This window comes from Trachurus trachurus, assembly GCF_905171665.1.
Source record: "Trachurus trachurus genome assembly, chromosome: 19".
Classification (NCBI taxonomy): Eukaryota; Metazoa; Chordata; class Actinopteri; order Carangiformes; family Carangidae; genus Trachurus; species Trachurus trachurus.
Genome location: NC_139913.1, coordinates 16,344,646 through 16,367,347, shown reverse-complemented (window position 1 = coordinate 16,367,347; position 22,702 = coordinate 16,344,646). Strand labels below are relative to the sequence as shown.

General features: G+C 44.4%; 1 protein-coding gene across 5 annotated transcripts in view; it reads right to left on the bottom strand.

Annotated features, from left to right (window-relative positions):
- Positions 1-178: 178 nt before the first annotated feature.
- The window catches only part of LOC311002818 (rho GTPase-activating protein 23-like), a 63,802-nt gene continuing 41,278 nt past the window's right edge, over positions 179-22,702 (bottom strand). For 2 of the 5 annotated variants that reach the window (XM_083994346.1, XM_083994343.1), the window contains exons 2-23: positions 16,706-16,897; positions 14,699-14,729; positions 14,148-14,243; positions 13,557-13,635; positions 13,399-13,459; positions 11,354-12,806; positions 9,641-9,749; positions 9,404-9,443; positions 8,821-8,958; positions 8,383-8,691; positions 8,232-8,293; positions 7,917-8,023; positions 7,639-7,751; positions 7,144-7,296; positions 6,915-6,993; positions 6,113-6,186; positions 5,927-6,016; positions 5,716-5,841; positions 5,568-5,612; positions 5,336-5,429; positions 3,475-3,506; positions 179-3,093 (exon numbers count right to left, since the gene is read on the bottom strand). In XM_083994346.1, the coding sequence (XP_083850472.1) occupies positions 2,098-3,093; positions 3,475-3,506; positions 5,336-5,429; positions 5,568-5,612; positions 5,716-5,841; positions 5,927-6,016; positions 6,113-6,186; positions 6,915-6,993; positions 7,144-7,296; positions 7,639-7,751; positions 7,917-8,023; positions 8,232-8,293; positions 8,383-8,691; positions 8,821-8,958; positions 9,404-9,443; positions 9,641-9,749; positions 11,354-12,806; positions 13,399-13,459; positions 13,557-13,635; positions 14,148-14,243; positions 14,699-14,729; positions 16,706-16,897 (4,479 nt within the window). In that variant the 3' untranslated portion in view covers positions 179-2,097. Of the gene's footprint in view, positions 3,094-3,474; positions 3,507-5,335; positions 5,430-5,567; positions 5,613-5,715; positions 5,842-5,926; positions 6,017-6,112; positions 6,187-6,914; positions 6,994-7,143; positions 7,297-7,638; positions 7,752-7,916; positions 8,024-8,231; positions 8,294-8,382; positions 8,692-8,820; positions 8,959-9,403; positions 9,444-9,640; positions 9,750-11,353; positions 12,807-13,398; positions 13,460-13,556; positions 13,636-14,147; positions 14,244-14,698; positions 14,730-16,705; positions 16,898-16,986; positions 17,044-22,702 lie in introns of those variants that run through there. The other 3 variants (XM_083994345.1, XM_083994347.1, XM_083994344.1) reach the window with 3 other exon arrangements.

Genomic DNA, 22,702 nt, shown 5'->3' with positions numbered 1-22,702 from the left:
TTTACCGAGGGGATATTTTCAAAAATGGGCTACCATCTGAGATGTCAATCTGATATTTTTGACATCCATCCATCCATCCATTCATCCATTCCCTTAAAAAAATACAAATCAATTTCCAAAACAAATAATTTAATATATTATGTATAATATTTATATACACAGGTTAACTTAACAAGGCTTTGTACAACTGTTACAAAAATTGGTCCACACACAGTCACACACGTACGTTAAGTACATGCACAAGGGCACAGTTAGAGAGAAGGACTGAGAAGACTGAATCTAAATATGATTAAGAAAAAACACTGAGTCTGGCTGGAGAGGCAGCTGGGTCCAGCTCCATTGAGTTTTTTTTTTTTACAGACTCTACAGTTCTGGGAGGGAAGCACACAGAAAAAACGTGAAAAAAGAAAAATGTAAAAAATATCACTTAGGTAAGACTCTGTGGTTTTGGATTTAAAGAGGTTATTTGCTCACTTCCATCCGCTCCCATGACGACGCCATCTGATATGATAATCAGCTGGAGAAACACTGAAGTTTCTCTCTTGGCTCACTTTTTGTCCATTACCGTTCACACTGTACAGTTATCCAAATAGGAAAAGAAAAAAAAAGAATAATTTTGGCATGACTTCACATAGCTGCCTCAAACACTTTGTTCCTCTGACGAAGCAGGCGTCAGCATCCTCTGGTCTGTCTCTCCAAATACACACACACACACACACACACAAAACTACACACGCACGCGCATACACACACACAGGGAAGTACAACAGGTGTGTGTTGAACACTTTGCATATTTCTATACGTCACTGACCCCATGCATGCTGTGTTTTAGTCCATGGAAGCTTTGGCATGATGCCCAAGTCACATCATCCACAGTTTGTTCTGTTCCCATGGATCTCTGACGTTCCCTGTAGATCCACCGGGGGCGTGGAAGGGCTGAGAAGTAAACTCAAACTGCTTTTGTGCAATGTGATTTTTGCCCACGCGGATACAATTAATGGCATCATTAGTGAAAATTAGCTGTTGGAGGGACTTACAGCAAAGCCGGTCTGAAGTGAAGGTGAGTTGGACCAGCAGCACTTGGGCTCTGGAGCTGGATTCAGATATGTGATATGGCTTTGCTTTCTCTCTCCACTCATTCATTGACATTGACTTCTGGATTGTTTGAATTGTTTTCTACAAACAATTCCATCAGAATAACTTTTCAGATGTTTTAATCAGACAGCGGCTTCCACTGATGTTAATTAGGGTTGACAGGCTTCCTGTTGTTTGAGAAGGATTACCTCCTGGGTATGTTCCCTGGATTTCTCACCATGAATAAAGATGGATTTAAAATTATGAATGTAAAAATAAAATACAGCAGCTTTAAAGGGAAAAACCAAGAGCTAACCATCCATACCATGGTTTCATTCTTTGTTTTTCCCGCTACTATTATGTTTGACAACTGGTTATAGAGAAGATTCATTGATGAACCTCTACTGCAGAGGCAAAATGCACCACAGACAGGTAAACTATGTGCTAAAATTATCAAGCTAAGTGTTAATACCTTGCTCAGGGAACGATTCTGATTGACTACAGCCTCTGAGTCCCCAGCTACTACCGTTCAATAACTTGGTCTTATTAGTGGACACACTTCGGTCCCACTCCTGTGATGTGATGAAAATCTGGTGAGAATTTCAGAGAAAACACCAGGATCTCAAACCCCAGTGTTGAAGGGAATTACATTTACAGCCAATTTGTAAGTAAAAGGATTAGTGTATATATGCAAAAAACAGGTTTCTGGTGCAACCTCCGGATGGGAGAAGGCTGAGGTCAAAACTCTGGGATGGGCTGGATTTTCGTATGGATTAAAAATTTAACAGATTCAAATGTACTTGTGTTGTTTTTAAAGAGACACTGTAAAAAAAATTAACTCATTTACAGTGAAATCACATTTCCAACTGTAACCCAAATAAAAATCCAAAAGGGAAGAGTCTTGATACTGACATCCCTCGAATAACATGGAGACTTGGCTTTAGAAACAGCGATGCAGGTGATGCCGTGTGGGTGAGTAAACGTTGAGTACTTGGTACTGCATTAACAGAAGAAGCGGTCGGGTTAAACTACCACCGTGTGACGGCGCCACGCTCTCGTCTTGTCCCGCGGGTCCATGGCCGACCTCCTCAGGACCACAGCAGAGGATCCTGGAGAGCTTTGGTCTATCCATCCTGAGGAAGAGGGGGAGGGGACAGGGGGACTCCTCTGGACCAGACGAGGGAGGGGATCTATTTGCTGATTTGACTTGGGGCCAACAACTGATCCCTGAGAAACCCCAACACACCCACGCTGACCCGGTGCGGCCTCGCTGACTCTGACCACCTCCACCCTCTCCGCTCTCCCCCCTCTGACTCTGTCCTCCATCCTGCCCAGCTCATAGTCCAGGTTCATGGACACGGCCCTCGTCCTCCCGCCTCTGGTCTTCCTGTGGCGGACCGGTACCGGCTGGTTCCAGTCCGGCTGCCTGGTCCCGTGAAAGCTGGAGGCCTGGTGGAGGCCGGGGAGCCTGGTGGGGGAGATCCAGACGGGGGCGCCGGTTCGTCCTCTTCCTGGATTGTCGGGTCTCGGGCGGGAGGGAGGGTGAACCACGGGTGGGGGTCTTGCGTACGTGGCGTGGCTCTGTTGGTGCGAGTAGAGAAAACTATTTGGGCGTGGCTGCAGCTGCGAGGTCGCTCTCTGTTTGTTCTCCTTTCCAGAATTCTTTGTGCCATTGTTTGTTTCCCTCTCCGCAGCCTTCACACCCTCCTCTCCTCCGCCCGGTGAATCACTTCCCTCTGTGGTCTCTCCATCTTTCACCCCGTTTCCCTTTTCATCCTGTTTCTCTTTTTTTGGGATGATCTGTTCACCTTTGACCGCCTCTTCCTCTCCTCCGTCCTCTTCCTCTCCCCCTCCCTCGTAGTTGCTGGCTTTGACCGGCTCGTGCTCGGAGTCCTCGTCGGCGCTGCTGCCCGGCAAGTGGGCACTCAGGCTTTTTTTACGTTTGCGGGTCACAGCGGAGATGATGGACTTGGGTAGGAAGTCCCTGGCGTTCAGGTCTTTCTTGGAGCCTGAAGACTGCTGAAAGGTTGAAATCCAAGTCAGAAAATCAGAAACTCTAACATTCCTGTTTAATTATCCATGATCGTATTCCCAGATTTAAAGGGGTAGTTCAATATTTTGGCAAATTGGCCCATTGCCATAATCCCTATAGTTTTAGGAGTACGTTTGTTACCTTTAATTGTCGGTGCAAGCTATTTTTAGAACGGTGGAGCAGAGTCGCGAGCTGCTCAGAGCTACTGCTCTTGGTTTCCCTCATCAAACTCATCAAATACACAATCTAACAACTCTAAAACGCTCTCGTGGACAAGTTGTGACCTGCACATTCAACTAAAGGGATTATGGCAATGGGCCAATTTGCCAAAATGTTGAACTATCCTTTTAAAGTACAAGTGACCTTACCTTTGATTTAAGTGAATCACTGGTGGTTGAATCTATGAGAAAAGAATAAAACATGAATTAGAACAATTCCATTATTGAACAAGTGATGTGTTAGGTGTGACATCTAGCTAATCACAGCACACACTACCAGCACTGCAACCTTTCAGTAAAACTCAAGGGACTCAAGCTTTAAAACCAGGAAAATAACTGCGACTGTTTTCTCTGATTTCAGTAGCAAAGAAATGTAACTTGCCTGTAACACTAACAAGGCAGAGGGGTTATGGTCGTTAGTGGAAACTACGACTAATGGAAAGAAAATGAACGGGTTAGTTCAATCCAGCAGAATCTAATATATAAAGAGTCAATAGAAGCCACCACACACAAAAAAACAAGAAGACCTGTTCCTACCGAAAAGGCTGATCCACTGTCTCAGCTAGAGGAAGACAAGTGTAGAAAGGTCCAGAAAGAAAGAGAGATTGAGAAAAGGTAGGAAACATCATGAGTATTCACAGGCAGAGATATAAACAGCAGAGGAAACAGTACAGACAGAGATCTACTGGGAGGGAGACACTGAGCTGAGTTTGACTTCATGAGCCCAACGACTTGTTAGGAATACAGAATGTGACGGTAAGTTAGTTAAGTATTAATAGGCTTAATTAGCATTAGTAATCCTCGTGCCTGTGTCCTGTGTTCCTCTTAGATTAATATGAAATATTAAGAAAAGCTTCCAGGTCAGTTCGTACATGAGGCCTTCAGAAGCAGGAAGAGCAGGAAGTTAGTGTGCATCAAACAGTTTCCGTATGTGGCACATGGCCATCACTAATGTGGAACTGATCTAAACAAACCTGTAATATTAAAAAATACATAAATTAACAAATAACTGGATGAAAACATCTGAAGCATCTGTATGTTAAGTCCAGTCTTAAAGTCTGGCTCCATTCAATTCCATTTTATGTTCAGGGAGGATCACCACCATCACCACCATCTCTCTGCTACCAATGTGGATTCAGTAATGGGAGGATTGTGAATTCTACTATGTTTATAAAGAGACACCTTTTCTCTACAAGTTGTACTATTTAGATAATAATATAAACAGGTTGAATCAGAAAAACACTGCCGGGATTGTACTCTCCTTTTTCTAGGAAAATGCTTAGAAAAGTCAGAGAAAAGGTCTATATAAAAGTTATTTATTGTCCATTTATTTATTGGACATATTGTTGAGACCATTGTCTCAATATGATGCAATATTGATCTCGTTCATTCATTAACAGAGCAGAATTTATTTTTTATACCTCTGTATAGTTATACAGCTTGTGTAATGAAGAGTAATAATTTTGCTGATTAAATCAGATTGTACTTGTGCTCTTAATGTCTTAATGTCTTTAATGGCAGAGAGAGTAGATATAATGTTCAACACAGACAGCTGATGACTGTGGCAATACATTTCAGTGGCATTTCAGTGGCACTGTCTAACCAGACTGGGCTTATTCACTTTACTGGAGGCAGACAGAAAGCAGCTCAACAGGGAGTTTGAGTTGTTTCCCCAAGTAGTCTACACTCAGCTCAGACCTAACTGAGCACATGAGATTGTGTGAGCTACAAGCAATATGTGACTGCCAGGAGTCCCAGCCACCACAACTACTGTAGGAGACCACTGTAAAGAGGGATGACATCTTGAAAAGGAAACACGCAACGACACCAGAAACAGCTTAGTAGAAAAAAGGAGAGAGAGAGAGATCCGGGACGCCCAGAGTAAAGCCAGCAGGTGGATTCAAACAGCCAACACAAGTTTTCACCTCGTCTTGTTCCTGAACTAGCCATCACTTAGGCAGATAATGAAACATGTTGACTGTGAGGGATTCTGTTTATGTCTCCTCCTCACCTGATGCCTCTCCTGGCATACCCGGCCTGCCGATGTTGGACAGCAGATGGTCAATGTTGGGCACAGGCTGCATGTCCCGCTTATCCTCTGGAGCCTTCACAATAAAATACATAAACACAAACATAAATAAAAATATAAAAGCATCAAAATCCCAGATAAAAGAAGAGGTGAGGAACAGCTATCAAAGTACAAACAACTGTTAAAATCTAATTCATTAACCATGACATGATACCTTGTCTTCATGATCAAACTCTCCATCAGTAAAGAACCAGTCATGCTGTGTAAGCAACAAAACACAGCGTCACTACACTTGGTCAACAACAATACATACTAGTTGAAATGCTCCAGCTTTTCTCACACTAAACAACGTTGGCTCTTACATGCAGGATCAGAGTCTCCACTATTTTGTAGCGGTCAGGCATGTGAGTGACCATGTCGGTCATGTTGTCCTCTGACGTCCTCACCAGAGTGGGACCAAACACCAGAGCTATGTTTCTTGGCTCCATCTGGAAATACAGTCAAATTAAAATGATGTCACACCTGTCCACAGCTGGGACACAGAATGCTGATTAGAGGGGGTGAATAAGTTACCTTGTTCTTTTCTGAGTTATCTGCCACTTTCTTCAGGTGGCCCACCAGGAACTTGAGGGTGTGGTAGTAATGATCTGGGAGGTCGTGGATCTGGATAGCGAGGAAAGAAAGGACAATGGTTGGAGGAAAGAAGATCCAGGACCAACACATTCATTGCTCTGTATTCTGCTGTGATTTGACATGTACCAGTTTCTTCATTGTCTTCAGTCTGTCCTCTGCATCCTCTATCCGGTTGGCATCAATGAAATCATTGTATTTGTCTGTTGGCAGAGAATGTGCACATGACTATTTTAGCATTTAGTACAATGAAAAATATTTTCATTTGTATCCAAACTGAGGACATAATCCACTGGCAGCCCTATTTTTATATTACGCTATTATATACTATTTATATTATTTATATAACGCTCTACAGCTCTAGGTCCCTGAGCGCATGCCCAGTCTGCATCGGTGCAGAAAGTGGAAGAAGGAGAATATGTCTGGATCCGATGTTGAAGAGATGGAAGAACATTTTGAATTTGATGGTCGTGCGTGTTCATTCGAACCAGAATATACAGATGAGGAGCAGTCTTCATTGATATGGAAACAGTCCCGAGCTCGACAGTCGACTAGTAAGGTCCTCCAAGGAAGCCAGCATGAACAGAGCTACGTGACAAAAACACACATGTAGCACTGCTCCGCAATATTAATGGAGTTTATGCACAGTCGGTGTTGCGTGGTAAGGTACTGGTGGATGTTGCAAAGCATTTGTAGTGATATTGTGAGCATAATAGAGGCCAAAGTAACAGTTTTAAAGTTCTGCCCCCATTACTTCACTGTTTAACTGCAGTGTTGCACAGCTAGCAGGAGGAGAGCTAGGTCTGGGCTGCACAAATTTTCCTGGGTCTTTTCCTATGGTAGCACTCGGGGACCTAGAGCTGTTAATTAAAGAATTCTCCTTTAATATGATCATTCTACACTGCACAACAAACAAAACAACTGGTCTCACCATCAGTAAACAGAGGCTCAGGCAGTTTGCGGAAGAATGATTTCAGCAGGCTGCTGATTACATTCAGGTCCTGCCATCTCTGTGGAGACAGACAAGAGGAGAGTGTTAGTACTTCTATTGTACAATTATATTATACAAAAAATAACACAGTTAATCTAATAAAATGATTCCCAGTGTTTAAAACTAAAGCCTTTGTCAGATATAACTCAATCAACATTCTCCTCCACACCTCTTCAGCAGTGTTGATGTCCATGCCCTTGTTGAGATGTTCCTGGAGGTTGGACACCATGGCGTTGTTGCCAGGCACCCGGTAGATGCCGGTGTACTCCAAACCCGTTTCCTCCACCACACCACAGCACATCTCCACTATCAGTGGGACAAACTGTGGATTTAGGATGAAGGAAGAGAAGAAAGGAGGGAGGGATTGAGGAGAAAATAAAGATCACAGGTCAGAGCTTTGACCATTTTGTTCCTTTGTTACATAGGGTCAGTAGAAATTGACTGTACTGTCTGTCTTGGTAAAAAAAAAAATACTGTTTCATGAATAAATATAAATAGAGAAAATGCAGGAGAAACTATAAACCTTAACAACAATGCTTTATTTGATCATTTTTAGTTTTTCAGATGAAGAAGAACTATTACTGTTACTGATTCATGTGTTATGAATGATGATGTTGGTGCAGTGGTTCATTTCTGGCCTCATTATCTAACACTAGGGGTTTACTTTGTGGTTGACAGCAGGCTGACAGTCCTCCAGTCGAACACCAAAGGCCTTGGGACTTCCTGTTTTCTTGGCTTTCTTCATGATGTTGATTCCCCACAATGCCTTGTTGTCATCTGAGTGCACACATAAGATGACTTAGAAACAGTTGTTCAGATATTTCAGTCTGGACCAAAGTGAACAAGATCCAAACTTTTAAAATGACTAAAAAGCAACAGTAATCCAAGTGTGTTAACTCCACTGTACAGTATGTTACTGAGCAGAGCCATGTTTGAACCCACCAGTTCTTGAAGTGCGGTTGACTGAGGTGTTGTCAGTCTTGGCCAGGAGGAAGGGGGGCATCATACGGTGGACTCTGGGAGAGGTGTCCGGCTTGTTACCTGTCAGACTGCACCAAGACAGAAATAAACATGGTCAAAAAGAAAAGGAAGTGTGTCGTGGTCAGAGGTTATTGTTTGAAAAGAGGGTTCAAAGGGGGATTAAAAACTGCACCGAGCGTCTGTAAAATTATTTCAATTTTATGTAAAAAAAAAAAAAGAAAAAAGAAAAAAGAGAAAAAGAAATGGACTGAACTAAATGTAATGAAGCATTCTGACCTGTGCTTCCTGTAATCATTCAGCTTCTTGTTGATGAGTGCTTGTCTTGAGAAACCGAGCTCCTGCAGAAAAAGGAAGAGTATGAATTAGTGGACGTCGAATGTATTGGACATTTGATGTGTAAACTGTTTTAAGACTATAAAGATCTAACCTCGTTGTCAGTCTTGCTGTTCTCTCGGATGACTCTGATCCAGGCCAGCATGTCGTCCCTGTCCTCGGCCTGCAGCAGGTACTCACAGAAGTCCTGCGTGGTGAGCCTCAGGGTGTGCTTGCGCTTGGTTTCGCTGTAGGCGATGTCGATCAGGCAGCCGCGGATGCTGACTGGGGGATGTTCGTCCTGACTGGGCCCCGCCCCCGCCCCGTGAAGGACCGCCTCTCGCTTGTCTTTGTAGAGGAAGAGCAGATTGGACCGGAGCACGGAGAAGACGCGTTTCCATGGACGCATGCCACCACCAACTTTCTACGATGAGAAGAGACAGAAACAGGAACACAACCTTTAACATGAGTCAATCTCTTGCTCAAACAACAACAACACAGTAACACTAGATAATGTCATTTGACAGGGCAGACCTATGATCAATGATCTTACCTTTCCCTTCTCTGTGAGGATCTGTTTGTAGTGCAGCCATCCCTCCTTGCGAACATCACTGAAAGTGATGGTTCCCAGTTCAGAGGTGGAGTGGCGCTTGGACTGAGCCTCCTCCTGAACCCGCAGGCTCTCCAGAGACTGAAACACAATGAGGGAGAGTAAGACATTCAAAGTGGACACTACTAACTGTTTTTGCTGGAGAGTCAAAATAACTAAAATCTAAAATACGGACTTAAAAGATGACTCCCAGTCCCACGGGTTTCTAGCATGACAATGATCCCAAACACAGTGGCAAAGTGAGACTTAAATCTAGTAGAAATATTTTAAAGCAGAGGGCTGAGCAACAAAAAATGGTCTCCACAGATTTGTGTTAGACAGGTATCTTTCATGCACGGGAGGGTTAAAACTGTCATCAGAAATCAAGAGAGATGTACAAAATAATTGAATAAAAATAAAGAGTGGAATCTGATTAATGGCTTTCAAAAGAATTGGCTTCAGTTAAAAACAAATAAAACTGTATAAAATGGACAGCTGAACAAGTTTTTTTTGTTAACCTTCTAGTCTAATAATTACAACAACTCACCCCATCAGTGAAAAAACTCTTGACCCTTTTTGGTAGTTTGCTGTGGAAAAGAGAGCACAAGATACATGTTTTACAATAAACATAAGTAGGAAACATTGAGAAAACTCTGACTCTGCTCTGATAACGGTGCAGTGGTGGGGAATATAAACACAGCCAGTAGTTGAGTAGTTGAGGAGTGCAGAGAACCAGTTGCTGACTTTGTAGCAAATGCTCCTCGGTGTGGACGTCTTGACTTACGAGAAGACACGCCCTTCCTCCCTGAAGGTGTTGAGCCCCTCATCACAGGACTTGGATCTCTCGGTGGTGATGGCCAGCAGGTAGGAGGAGCGACGACTTTTAATACTGCCTGAAGAGACAAAAGACGAGTCAGAGATGAGAAGAAAGAAGGAGCGCGACAGAGAGGGTTAAAAACATGCGTGGTAGTGACATGAACAGACAAGACGGTGACTGATTTGTCGTTTCAAACTGTGAGTGATTAATATTGCTTAAGCCATTCGGATTAATGAAAGGGTTAAACATAGGTACTGCATCTCAAAGGAATACCTCAACATTTTCAATTCAGGATTTAGATTTGGGATTGGGAGCAGCTAAGGCTCATGGTTATTGTAGTATTCAAGCTAAATGCAGGCCTTCCAAATAATGGCATCAACTCTTAAATTGTAAATGTCACCGTACCCCTTTAAGATGAGTCCTAGGCTGAGGCTAGACAAATATATCAGTGTGCCAAAGGCATGTGTGGACTCCAACACACTAATGAGGTTTAGTGGCCGCTATTTGAACATACTGTATATCGGTCTAGCCCACCCTAAAGCCTTTCAGAATTCAGATTGGGTGAGCGAGACTCACTGCAGTCCAGAGAATGGAGTCGGACAAACGAGGAGGAGAGGATGGGGGAGACAGAGGTGGAGGTGAGGATGGCCAGAGAGGAGGCCTTTGAACTGGACACCACAGAGCAGGCTGGTACATAGGTCTGTAGGTCAGTACTAGGACTGGGAGGATCATCTGCAAGGCCATCATCACAGGTGAGCAACAAGGTGTTAAAACACAGACAAGACAAAACAGAGTGTCCTCAGGTGGGGCTTGGTTTGTTCAGGGATCTGTCTGAGGCAGAGCTACTCCGGAGGCAGGTGTCTATCCATCAGGTGGATACAATCAGTTGCTTCCTGTTTGACTTCAGTGATGAATCATTTCCTATGGATTATTACAATGTAGTGTGATACTGCATTCACAAAACCAGAAGACTGTGACCACTGGTATATAAAAAATTGTTAAAAGCTATCATCTTGTGTTCCCCACTCAGAAATACCAAAGACTTAAAAGTTATGGTATCTCCCACTTGGTAAGATGAGATATAGAAAAAGGGGAAGAAACATGGCTATACATAAAATCATAATAGTTTTGCGGCCAATGTGGATACATGGATAGATGCTGAGATCCCTAGTGCTGGTGGGGATTGCAGCGCTAACAAGGGCAACAATAGAAGAATCTGTCAGCTCTTGGGTTCTGATCTGAACCCAAATGCATTGTTCTTGGACTTCTGTATCAAATGATTATTCTTCTTTACCTCGCAAAAACAACTCTGTCTCGTAACATTCTGTTTGTGTGCGTCCAGAGCAGCTCTGTTTCTAGAAACTAAATGTTCTTAGTGCCCTAAGAACATTTAGGGCACTAAGTCATTTCTGACTTGATTTGTGACATGAATGTGACATAAATAAAGACAAAAAGGTGAAGAGGACACAGGACAGGAAACAGTGAAACAGTTAGCAAAAAGTTGAAGAGCTCTGTAGCAACAGACAAAATAATCATCTATGCAAAATGAAATGAAACTGGACTTTTCTCTACTTTTACACAAATTACAGCCTAATGACCAATAAATAAAGTTGCACTATGTTATGGACCATTTTGATGGAGTTATACAAAGTCAGTTGCTACAGAGGAAAGCTCACTAACCTATGAAGGGTATAGAAGACAGAGAGTCAAATGCATGCTGTGCCAGGCTACCATTGGTCCTGCGGGTGGGACCAGGCCCCACGGGAGAGGGGGTTCCGGGCGACGGGGTCAAACCTGGGGGCTTGGGAGAGTCCACGTGCGTCGTGTAGTGGGGGTGGCGAAGAGCCTGGATGGGGGCCCGCCCGCCTGACGGGGGCTTCTGCCTGAGGACCACCTCTTGATTCAGGGAGACGGGGGAGACGACGTCCCTGTCGTCGTCCAGCAGCGCTCTCTCCTCCTCGGACGCGGACAGGGCGGGCGTGGACTGCGGCCTGGGCACGGCCCTCCCCTCGCCGTCCGCCAGGCTGCTCCGGCGGCTGGGGCTCCAGTTGAGGTGGGGGCCGCTGTAGCCGGGCTCTCTGAAGGAGTGGGCCTGCTGGAGGAGGTGACTGGCTTTGTGGCAGAAAGAGGGACTGTAGCTCTTGTAGCCCACCAGCTCTTCCTCTTTTACCCGCCTGGTCTGGGGTTCGGCCACCTGCTGACCCGACTGCCTGCCACCGGGAGGCACTGTGGAGGAGGACGTGACGGGGGACGTCATGGTGGACTGGTGCTGATGCCCCGAGGCTCTGGGGTCGACCTGCTTGCTGAGTTTCATGGTTTGGGGGCTTTGTGAAGCGTGTTCGTAGCGTGGTGTGACCAGTGCAGAGGCTTGTGCCAGAGTTTCAACAGAACGTCCGTAGTTGTGCTCGTACTCTGCGTAGGCGGCCAGCAGGCTCTCGGAGCACGACCTGCTCCCCGGCCCCGACACGCCGCCCCAGCCGCCCAGCCAATAGGAATCGTGGGAAGCTGCAGCCGCCTGGTGGTGGTACATGAGGTTTTCTCTCCTGCGTTGCTCCGACAACACCGTCGGGGCGGCTGCAGGTCCGGGGCCGAGCGCCAACCCCAGCCCCAGCTCCGCTAAACGATCCTGAGAAATACTGCGGTGCCGCGGAGACATGCGCTCGGCGGCTTCGGCCTGGCTATAGTACCACTCGGACAGAGCCTGGTGGCAGAGGGCGTCGGCGTGGGCGCGCGCCGAGGCCGGCAGGCTGCTCTTCCTCGGCGGGGGCAACGTTGCGGAGGCGATGGCAGCGTTGTGGTTAGAAAAGTGAAAGTCCAGCACGTTGACGGCCGAAGAGGAGCGGCCGCGGTGCCGCCCCGACGGGGAGAAGTGGCCGCCGGCATCCTCGGGACCCCCGGGCCAGCCGGAGGAGGGGGTGGAAGCAGCAGAGTGGTTGTCCAGTGGTGAGGTGGCGGCGGCGGGGCTGGACCGGCACTGCCAGTTGTCTAGGAGGCCGTGGTTGTGGCTCGGCTGCTGAGGAGCCACTGGGCCGGGCTTTGTGGGGGGGTAAGAGATGGGTGGAGGCTCAGGGAGGTTCTGGGCCTCACCTGAATATGGCTCATTGCCTTTCAGGTAGGCGTCCTGGGAGTACGCCTGAGGGCAGGAGGGGTTACAGCACAATGTAAATGTGACAGATAGGCTTTAAGAGCATGGGTGGCAGGAACAGCGAGGGCAGGTACAGCATGCACCATGCGGCTTTTCTTTATTTTCGTATTGTCATCTAGCTAAAGCTTCATTCTTATTGTACAACCAACACTGGACATTTTCCTATTAGTTTAGTCTGTTTTTATCAAGCAAGAACCTCTCCGACATAGAAGTACCAAAACCTGCACTGTGTCAGATGGACTTTTAAGTCAATCAATCCCCACAGACTCCCAGTTTTAAATCACCAACTGGCCAAATTTTTAATTCTAATGAGTCTTGTGTTGGTTGTTACACTGGCTCTCTTTGTTTATTCGTTCATTGAAATCATTTCTACAAACTACTTTGAATGTTTTCCCACTGATGGTATTATTTTTCTCCATGCATATTGACATTACTGACATAAACTTCAATAAATGGATATGTGCATTTTAATAAAGATACACAAACCTTGCTATTAAGTAAAAAAGCCTTATAATGGCTTTATAAAGTCTCAAGGTGAAAAGAAGGATAGAAGAGAAAGTAGAAGAAAGATCATACTCACACTTACCAACTGCAACACATCCTCATCTTTTGGCATAATAGAGAGCTCCAGAATGTTCTCACTGTAAGAAGATTTAAAAAAAAAAATGTAATTTTCATATGAATAAAATAAATCAGAGGTCAAATCTGGGATTTATAAACACAAGTCAAGTCTCTCACCTGTTTTGGATAAGTGCAATCACCTGAGAGTAGGTTTTCCCAAGAATACTTTCCCCATTCACCTTCACCAGCCTGTCCCCTGTGAATACATGTGTCTATGTATTAAAAAAAATAAAACTCCAAATGCGGAGTTAAACATTTTGATATCCAGAAGAACCTAGCCTACTGTATCATCAGAGATTATTTGTACAGAGCACTAAATTCCTGCAATGTACTTAAACTCAGGAATACAGGTTTTCTCTGGGATGTGGCCTCACACTAGTATCTGATCCCTGCATTGAGTAATAAACTAGGGAACCTGTATGAAGCACAGGAGATAAAAACCATGAAAGAAAACTACACATGTACAACTCACTGCTGTTGTGTCTTATTGTGTTTTTATTAACTCTCAGTGATAACCGAAGATGGCACAGATAAGAATATCAAAGTGTTAAAAAAATAGATCTGTGAGTGAGTGTGTGTGTGTGTGTGTGTGTGTGTGTGTGTGTGTGTGTGTGTGTGTGTGTGTGTGTGTGTGTGTGTGTGTGTGTGTGTGTGTGTGTGTGTGTGTGTGTGTGTGTGTGTGTGTGTGTGTGTGTGTGTGTTTTCTACCTGTACATAGTCCGGCTTCTTGGGCAGGGCCATTTTCTTTGACACTCTTCACAAAGATGGTGTCCATTGGCTCCAAACGAGACCGCGGACAACCTGCTGTAACACATTTACATTCCCATATACAGTCCATATTTAGAAAGCCCTTCCTACACATCAACCAAACCCACAAAGGTGAATCAGATCCACCTACACGTGTAAATAAAATGTTCGCCTACAGACACAATTTTTTTGTGCTTAATGTATCTAAAATAAAGCAACCAGCTCCGATGAATGTCTTCAGAGCAGTGGCCCAAACATCAAACATCATGAAGGACCCAGGAGTGGCTGCTCTTCTGAAGTCACAGGAGCTCCTTTGTCCCTACTGTCATCATAGTGTATCAATTCTCAGCTACAGGAAGTTGAGTTGAGTTGAGACTATACTAGAGCTCCTGGCAACAATTGAATTTCCCCATATATCTATCTGTCTAATGACTACTGGAATCCAATGACTAAATGTCTGTAAACAATGTGTAGCTACATGTAATTAAGTCAACAGGAACATGAACACTCACCTGTTCCAGTGGAATTTCCATTCTCTTCATCCTGTGGGGATCAGACACAAAGCCAGCTTTAATTTTGTGTGTGTGTGTTCTTGTACCTACTACGTTGTGAGGACCAGCAAGAGTTTTTAACCAACACAATTGGATTATTTTGGGGAATTGAGGACATTTTGGCCGGTCCTCACTTTTTCCAAGGGCTGTTTGAGGGTTAAGACTTTAGGTTATAATTAGGTTTACATTAGGTTAAGAGTAATGCTTAAGGTTAGGCATTTGTTTTGGATGGTTAAGGTTAGGGTAAGGGGCTAGGGAATACATTATGTCAATGAGTGTCCTCACAAAGATAGCATTACAAGGATGTGTGTGTGTGTGGGTGTGTGTGTGTGAAGGAGAGGGAGACCACAGGGGGGCGCCCCTCAGCTCACATTACACCCAGTCCAGGTCTCACTGACACCAGCTGACCCTGCTGTCTGACTGATTTACAGTATGACTGACTATTTACTGAGTCACCAACTGTCCCTAAAAAAAAATTAAAAAAAAAAACTCCCACTGACTGTCTCACACAGTGTATCCTGAACTGTCTGCCTACATGCCTGCTTGTCTGTCTTCCTGTCTGTCTGCCTGTCTGACTGCATCAGCTCATTCCTGACCTGGACACACTCTGCTGCTACACACTGACCTCTGTCCAGGTCACGGATGTCCTGTCTACAGAAGCCAGGAGTGTGTGGACTTTAGTGTGGCGCTTAGGCTTATACGGATGTGTGTAATCTCATTCCTCTGATCAGTTTTTTGATATAGCAGGCAGCACATAATTATTTTTCCATACATGGTATCCAGTGGTACAGTATATATACTAGGTCAAGCGTCACTCTCAGGGAACGGTGGCACTCCCTGCTCCAGACTTAGCTGCTCTGCTATAACTTACACCACCGTTACCTCACTGTGTGACCCCTCATGCTCTTCCTGTGGTGTCTAAACGCTTCACTACAACCAGTACATTAAGGTTGATTTCCATACAAATCTTTTACTATGCTCTCCTGTACTCAATAAACAATGCAGACAATGTCCACTGTGACACTATGCAATGTTTCTTCCTTTAATGATCCAGTCATTCCACAGTGACATAAGTTGTCAAATGAAACTTGTAACGCTTAAGACAACAATGCCAAAATACCTCCTGGAGAAGTTGTGACCTGCACATTTGCCACCCTATGAAATAATCATGTCTAATTATGTAACATTATGACACATGAAGCAAATACTTGGAACTACTTGCGCTTTTGAAATCCCTCCACCCAGCAGCCGTGTCTGGAATATAGTTCCGGCTATGCATTTGCCTCGAAAACAACTGTGCAGGTCACAACTTCTCAACAAGAGTGTTTTGGAGTTGTTGGATTGTGTATTTGATGAGTTTGATGAGGGACAGGGAACCTGTACCATTCACCTCCATTATGTTCGCTGAGCAGCTCACGTCTCTGCCCCGCAGATCTTAAATCAACATGCACCAATAATTAAAGGTAATGAACCTATGACTAAAGGGGTTATGGCAAAAGGGGAAATTTACCAAAATGTTGAACTATCCCTTTAAAAAAAGGACTCAGTAGCCCTCTGTTTGACCATTAAGGTCATTTGCTGTTAATTCTGATGACATTTATCAACAGCATGTACCTAATTTCCACATAATTTCCTCTACTCCAACTACTCTGGACAGATCTGCAAAATCTATTTGGTTCTTTTTACAGGAGACAGAGATGGTGTGTCGTTGGGACAATTACAGGAAATCCTTATTAATTGCCAGCACTACCTAGAGAGCCATGTGATCAATGTCCAGCAGGTCAGATGAGCAGGCAATAATGTGACTACAGGCCAGGACACAACTGAAGTGAATTACACATGAATGCTAAAATTTGTTTGGGTACAAATAGAACTTCTCTTTTAATAAGATTCCTGTTTTAAATGTAATTTTGTACCTTGACAACACCGATCAGGTCAATGTCCCGGAGCAGACGGCGGCTCACTTACATTGAGGCTGTGGAGGGACGACTCCGGCGGGTACACGATGAAGTGGCGCAGAGTGAAGCCGAATCCCTGCGAGTTCTTCTGGAGGAAAATGGTCCGCGGGCCCTGCCACGACACGCCCTCCACCTCGCCCGACGACAGCGGCCGGCGCCTGTTCTCATTGGACGACACCATGCCATCTCTCCGCCCTTTAGCCTGTTGAAGAAGATGGAGAAAATGTGTCAATTGACAGCTCTTTACCCTCTGGGTTTCCCTTTGCCCCACTGCACGGACAAAACTTTTACCATGCGAGTCCTAAAGTGCGTCTCGAGAATCATTTTCGGGCGTCTCCAGTGAACGTGTCTATGTGACTGCGGATCCAACCCATAGTGGAAGAGATTTTAAGGAAGTGTGCGGGGGTGGATGTGGGTGTATATGTTCCATTCACTCAGGACTCTGCCCAGATCCAACCAGAGCAGAATTCTATCAATGCCAGGAATTTTCTCAGAGACTTCCTCTGTCCAGAAAGGAAACTCAGTTTTCACCGACGACCTCAACTATAATCACATTTATTAACTGTAGCCAACAATAGGGGTTAAAAATATATACCATCTATAAATAAGTCGTGGAACAACAGGAACTTATTAGGGCTCATAAACACAGATCTGGAAAATGAGGTGAACAATAGACAAAGAATGCCCTCACCTTCACAGAGAGAGGCTATGAAAACATCCAGAAATATCTGTGTGTGGTGAAGGAGATCCAAGACAGCGGGCAGCTAAACTGCTAACCCACATGATATTTAACTTTATGAGGTAATATAGTGTAGCTCAGGCACATATGGAAACTGCAGCACCACAACGCACACACTTTGACATACAAATCACAATCAGAACAGTAGAGACAGCTGAGTATGACCTAACTGTAAAACATGAATGAAAAATCAAAAGGCAAGAAAAAATTATCATAAAGACTTATTATTGCTATAAAGAGTGCTAGTTCTCAGTGACAGTTAACATTATTCGTAGTCTTAAACGGCCACTGGTATAGCTAATAAAACAGATTAATGCTGCCTGTGTAAGGGTGTGTGTGTCTTATTGAGGGAAACATGGGTGCTGCGTCACCTCGTCGGTTTGGTACATGGTTGTGTCAGACTCAGATTCCTCATCATGTGACATCTCTCCCTGAAGGTATCTGGCTGCTAAAGTGCGACGATAGGGGAGAGTGAAAGCATCATTTGCCACGCCGACACGTACCTCACATCATCATACGCATAAAAAGCCACTTGGACCCGACTGAGCCAGCTACAAAAACAACAGGAAGCCTGTTTCTTGAGACAGGAACTGGATGGTCCAGCCCTTGGGAGGCATGATTTGGGGAAACCTTCGCCTCTAAGAATAGTTCCAAGGAGAGCAGGCCGGGGAGGGGACATACACTTTCCACAGAGAAAGCCAATAAGTTCAGATCAATGTTTTTCTATTATACATTTAAACAAATAACAAAAGCTTTTTGTATAGCTCTTATATAACCTCTATAATCTTCTATAACTCAAATCACTGCCATGCGTGCGGTGTCAGTTTGTGCTGTTGGCGGCTTGTTACCGCCACTCAACATCAGTGGAAGGCCACAGTCTGTTGTTACATTGAAACTGTATTAAGGCTTTTACCTCACAATGACTTGTTCAAACTTTTTAAAAAGAGCCACTCTCAGAGCATTACATAACATTTATTTTCACCACCACCACCAGCCTTCACAACACACAATGAAATATCCTCAGAGGATTCCTGCCCACTGACATTTTTGCATGTGTGTGTGTGTGTGTGTGTGAGAGTGTATTTCTCCGCCGTAGGTAACTTTTGAGGACAGATTTCCGACTACAGACCCATTACTTGGGGATGGTTTGTGTAATTGAGGACAAAAGTTGTGTGCCCAGCTGTGTCTGTGGTTAAGGTTAGGGCTAGGGTAAATCTCTCCCAGAAATGAATGCACGTCTATGTAATGTCGCTAAAAGTGGCCTGTGTGTGTATGTGTGTATATGTGTGTGTGTCTTTGTTACAGAATTGTGTTGCGCAAAAGCCCCAAAGCATGAGGTCACCATTTCTGTCTCTTTCTGTGTCTGTGTCTGTGTGTGTATGTGTGTGCGTGTGTATGTGTATGTGAAACAGCTGGGCACACTGTTGTGTTAGATTCCTCATCAGCCGACATCTCTGCAGGTGACATTTCACACATGAGTGAATGGAAACACAGAGGTGAGATGTTGTACATACTAACCCCCCTTCTCTCTCTCTCACTCACACACACACACACTAACCTCACTCACCCACCCACTGTGAAATGCCAACATTGTGTGTCAGTGTGTTTTTACTGAACAGTGTGTGCAATTTTACGCTGACTCTTTCCAATTACATGAAAATCTACTGTATTTCTTATATATATATATATATGTTATACCTACATTTTGCTATTAGTTTTACTATTTCAGCTTGGTTACATCTTGTCCCACTGTAGCATCTCTCTCTCTGTGCCTGTCATCCTGGGTGCACAGAGCTGCTGCGTGTGCTCACTGGCCAATCACAACACGCAGAATCAACCCTGACGTTATTTTCTCGACACAGTGTGAAGCCATGAAACTATATACATATATATATATAGTCCAGTTATTTAAAGTAACTGCTGTGGTGCAGCTTATATACACACAGTATGATTTAATGTTATTTAATAAATAATTGAACAACCCCACACCAGCAGCTATCACCTTCTATAGAAACTAATTCTGTAGGACTTAACGATGCATGAAGGTGAACACAGTTCACTGCACTGAAAATCAATTTGTTTATTTTTTATGTCAGATAATTCAACTGTCAGAAAATGTAATGTCTTTTTTTTAATTCATATGTTATTTGTCTTAGTGTGTGACTTGGTGCTGTTAAGAAAGAGACGCCTAGACTTGTTACTGTTGTTGGTTGGACATCAGTGCTTTGTTCCTGCCTGGAAGGAAAAGAGGTTGGAAAACCTTCCTGAGTCCAAGACCAGACCTCCAATTCTATTATACAAAGCAGAAACCACTGAGGGAGCATTAGTACAGTGGATATAGCATATTCAAATGCAAGAAGTTACTATAAAAAAATAAAATAAAAAAATCCAAATAAGACTTCATTTCACTTTTTAAACAAAGGCTGACTTAGGCTTCACTCAGCAGATGTAAATGTATAAAATGTGCATACATGCACATCACATTTGAGGTTAGTATCTTAGCACCTCTGCCTACACAAAAGTTAACAGTAGTAGTTAGTTGTTGGTCACACAGGCGCTGTAGATAAAATTAATTTAGTTTTACAGCAGTAGCTAACGAACAATTGCCTTATTAATATGACGCTTTGACAAAAGGACCATGAATCCAGTATAATATGATTTAATGTTCCGCACATTCTAGATCAAATGCCATCATCCTGAACACTTCCCACAATAGAGCAGTTCATTCAGAACAAGGGCCCGTTGTGCTGTCTTTAATATAGCTCATGATAAACATGGGCCAACAGTTGATTCGATTTACTAATTATTCTGTCTGCTGCACCAATCCATTTATTTACAGTTGCTCTGTGGATGTCACACACTTTATTGTTGACCACTGAACTGCTTTAGTAAATTGTGCTCATCTGACATTCAGGCCGCAGCAGAACCAGCTGATCTGAGAGAGAGAGAGAGTGACACGATGTAAAAAGACACACATCAAGCGTTGCGTACGCAGAACGCGTAATACAAACCGACAGACGCTTTGTGTGATAACGCAACACGCACTCTCACAAAACGTGCGGACAAAAGGCTGGAAAGCCAAAACACACACTCCACCAGCAAACAAACACGTTCCATGCGGTGTGTGTTAAAGCAGTGTGATGCTTCATATATATTTGAACAGATGATGTAAAAGCACGACCACACACACACACACACACACACGCAGCTTTATATAAAGTTACACAAATCTCTGTGCGTAGTGATGGCATCAGCCTCGTCTCCCTTTCCCTCTGCTAGTCAACAACCCCCCTCAGTGCTGCATTACATAACACCTAAAGGAGCCACAGAGACATGGCGGAACGCAAACACACTGGAATGAGTCAAACACCATGTGCTGACTCTCCCTCCAAAGTGGAGATGACAACAGGCTGGTATCGACCACAGTGTCCAGCTCCACTCTGCGCTCCCTATCTTCATGGAGCTTCACGGCCAAGACCTTGACCTCCGCTCCTTCTGATAACACAACAAGGACTCACACTGGTGGAAAAAAAAAGGGACAGGGACAGTCAATAATGGTCTTCTTCCTGTGCACTGATCAGAGCAGACAGGAAAGGTTAAAGCAAGATGGCAGAGGAATAATCCCAGAGGAAATACACCTGTCCACAGTCATCAGATCAGACAGGAGACGAGGCCAACGGACGATGACAGCCACGGCTGTTTTTAGAGCTGCAGTCAAACTACTATGTACGAGGACGGAGCAATGGCAGCGCCCAACGGTAGTCCGCTACAAAACGAAAACAAGAGCTGTTTTCAATTCTGTTTCCATTGTTGTTTTACTTAAGTATTTGACTGGTGTCCTTTACAATGTGTTGTCATTAGCAATAGCCTTGTATCTAGCCGGAGCGACAAGGAACGAATAAACCCAACGTTTACTTTCAGCTGAATAAAGCTAAAACAGAGGAAAAGCTGGGCTTTGATTCAGCAGGTGGTTACAAACACCAGCCCACATGGAAGATCATGCTGCTCTGTAACTGCTGGATATGGAAGTAAGAAGATGTTACCAGCCATTACAATAGATCATGACATGTTTCTTTTTAAAACAAGTGGCCAAAAATATTAGTTAAAGCAGAAGTAAGTGGTCCGGTCGTTTTCGCTAATGCTGCGTTCCAGGCAGGCTTTTGAAATCGTAAATTTCACAACTTACGACTTTGTAGCGTTCCAGGCAACCCACTCGTGTTTTTCCGACCTGTTTTACCGGTGAAAGTCACTATAACGGCCACTCGTAACTTCCGACCGGTGAACTGTACCAGATCGAACTGGTACGACTTCATGGTCGGAAAAATACGAGTTTCCTTGAACGCACCATAACAGTCCTCGTCCCTACGTCGCCACATTCACGGCGTCCCTTGGCTGCACACACAGCCCTGCATGCCGTTCTCTCTCCTCATTGGATAAAAACTGTAGGATACAATAAATGTTTTCTCCTCGGCTCAGAGCAGAGCAGAGTGACTGACAGACCAAACACTCTATGTAAGTGATTGCTGTCGGAAGATATAACTATTTAAGATATATTAACACAAATATATCACTTACTTCTGCTTTAATACACATTTAAACAAAATTCCAAATAAAATGTAAAGATTGTTGAATTGATATTTTATAAATCTGATAGCCAAGAAAAATGTATACGTCAGATGTGTGATATTCTGCTTGTTGTGGCGTTCTGCTGCAAAAACAAAAGAGAATGCAAAAAGTGCATTTAAGTTATCATCTATTCCTTGTCTGTTTATTCTGTCTCTCATCAGTCTGGCTTTGAACATCAAGTTCAACGATCAGCGCCCGATTATGATCTAATAAGGCATGCTGCGGATTATTTCTGAGCCTGAAAAGAAAAACGTCTCTGGGAAAATGTTGACCCTAGAAAAACAGATCTCCCCCTCTTACCCAGGACAGTCGATGGCGCTGTATGAGCCTCCGGGAGCCCCGTCTCCTCGGCGATGAAATGAACGTCCGCCGGGGCGAGGCGCGAGGCGAGATACCCCTCAGCACCGCCAGCCAGATACAGCGAGGTTCAGCGTCGCTACAGTCCACCCCGACGGAACAGTGAAACCTCCACTCGTGGCCCGACGGAGCTGGAGCGACGCCCGACGCCCTCAGCATCACCTCCACATCCGTACGCGCATGTACTGACTGTGCAGCCAACACGCACTAACGCACACCAGGGGTCACCAGACTCTGGACCCCAGAACTGAAATATCCAATCACCTTTGTACAATCTGCCGGACG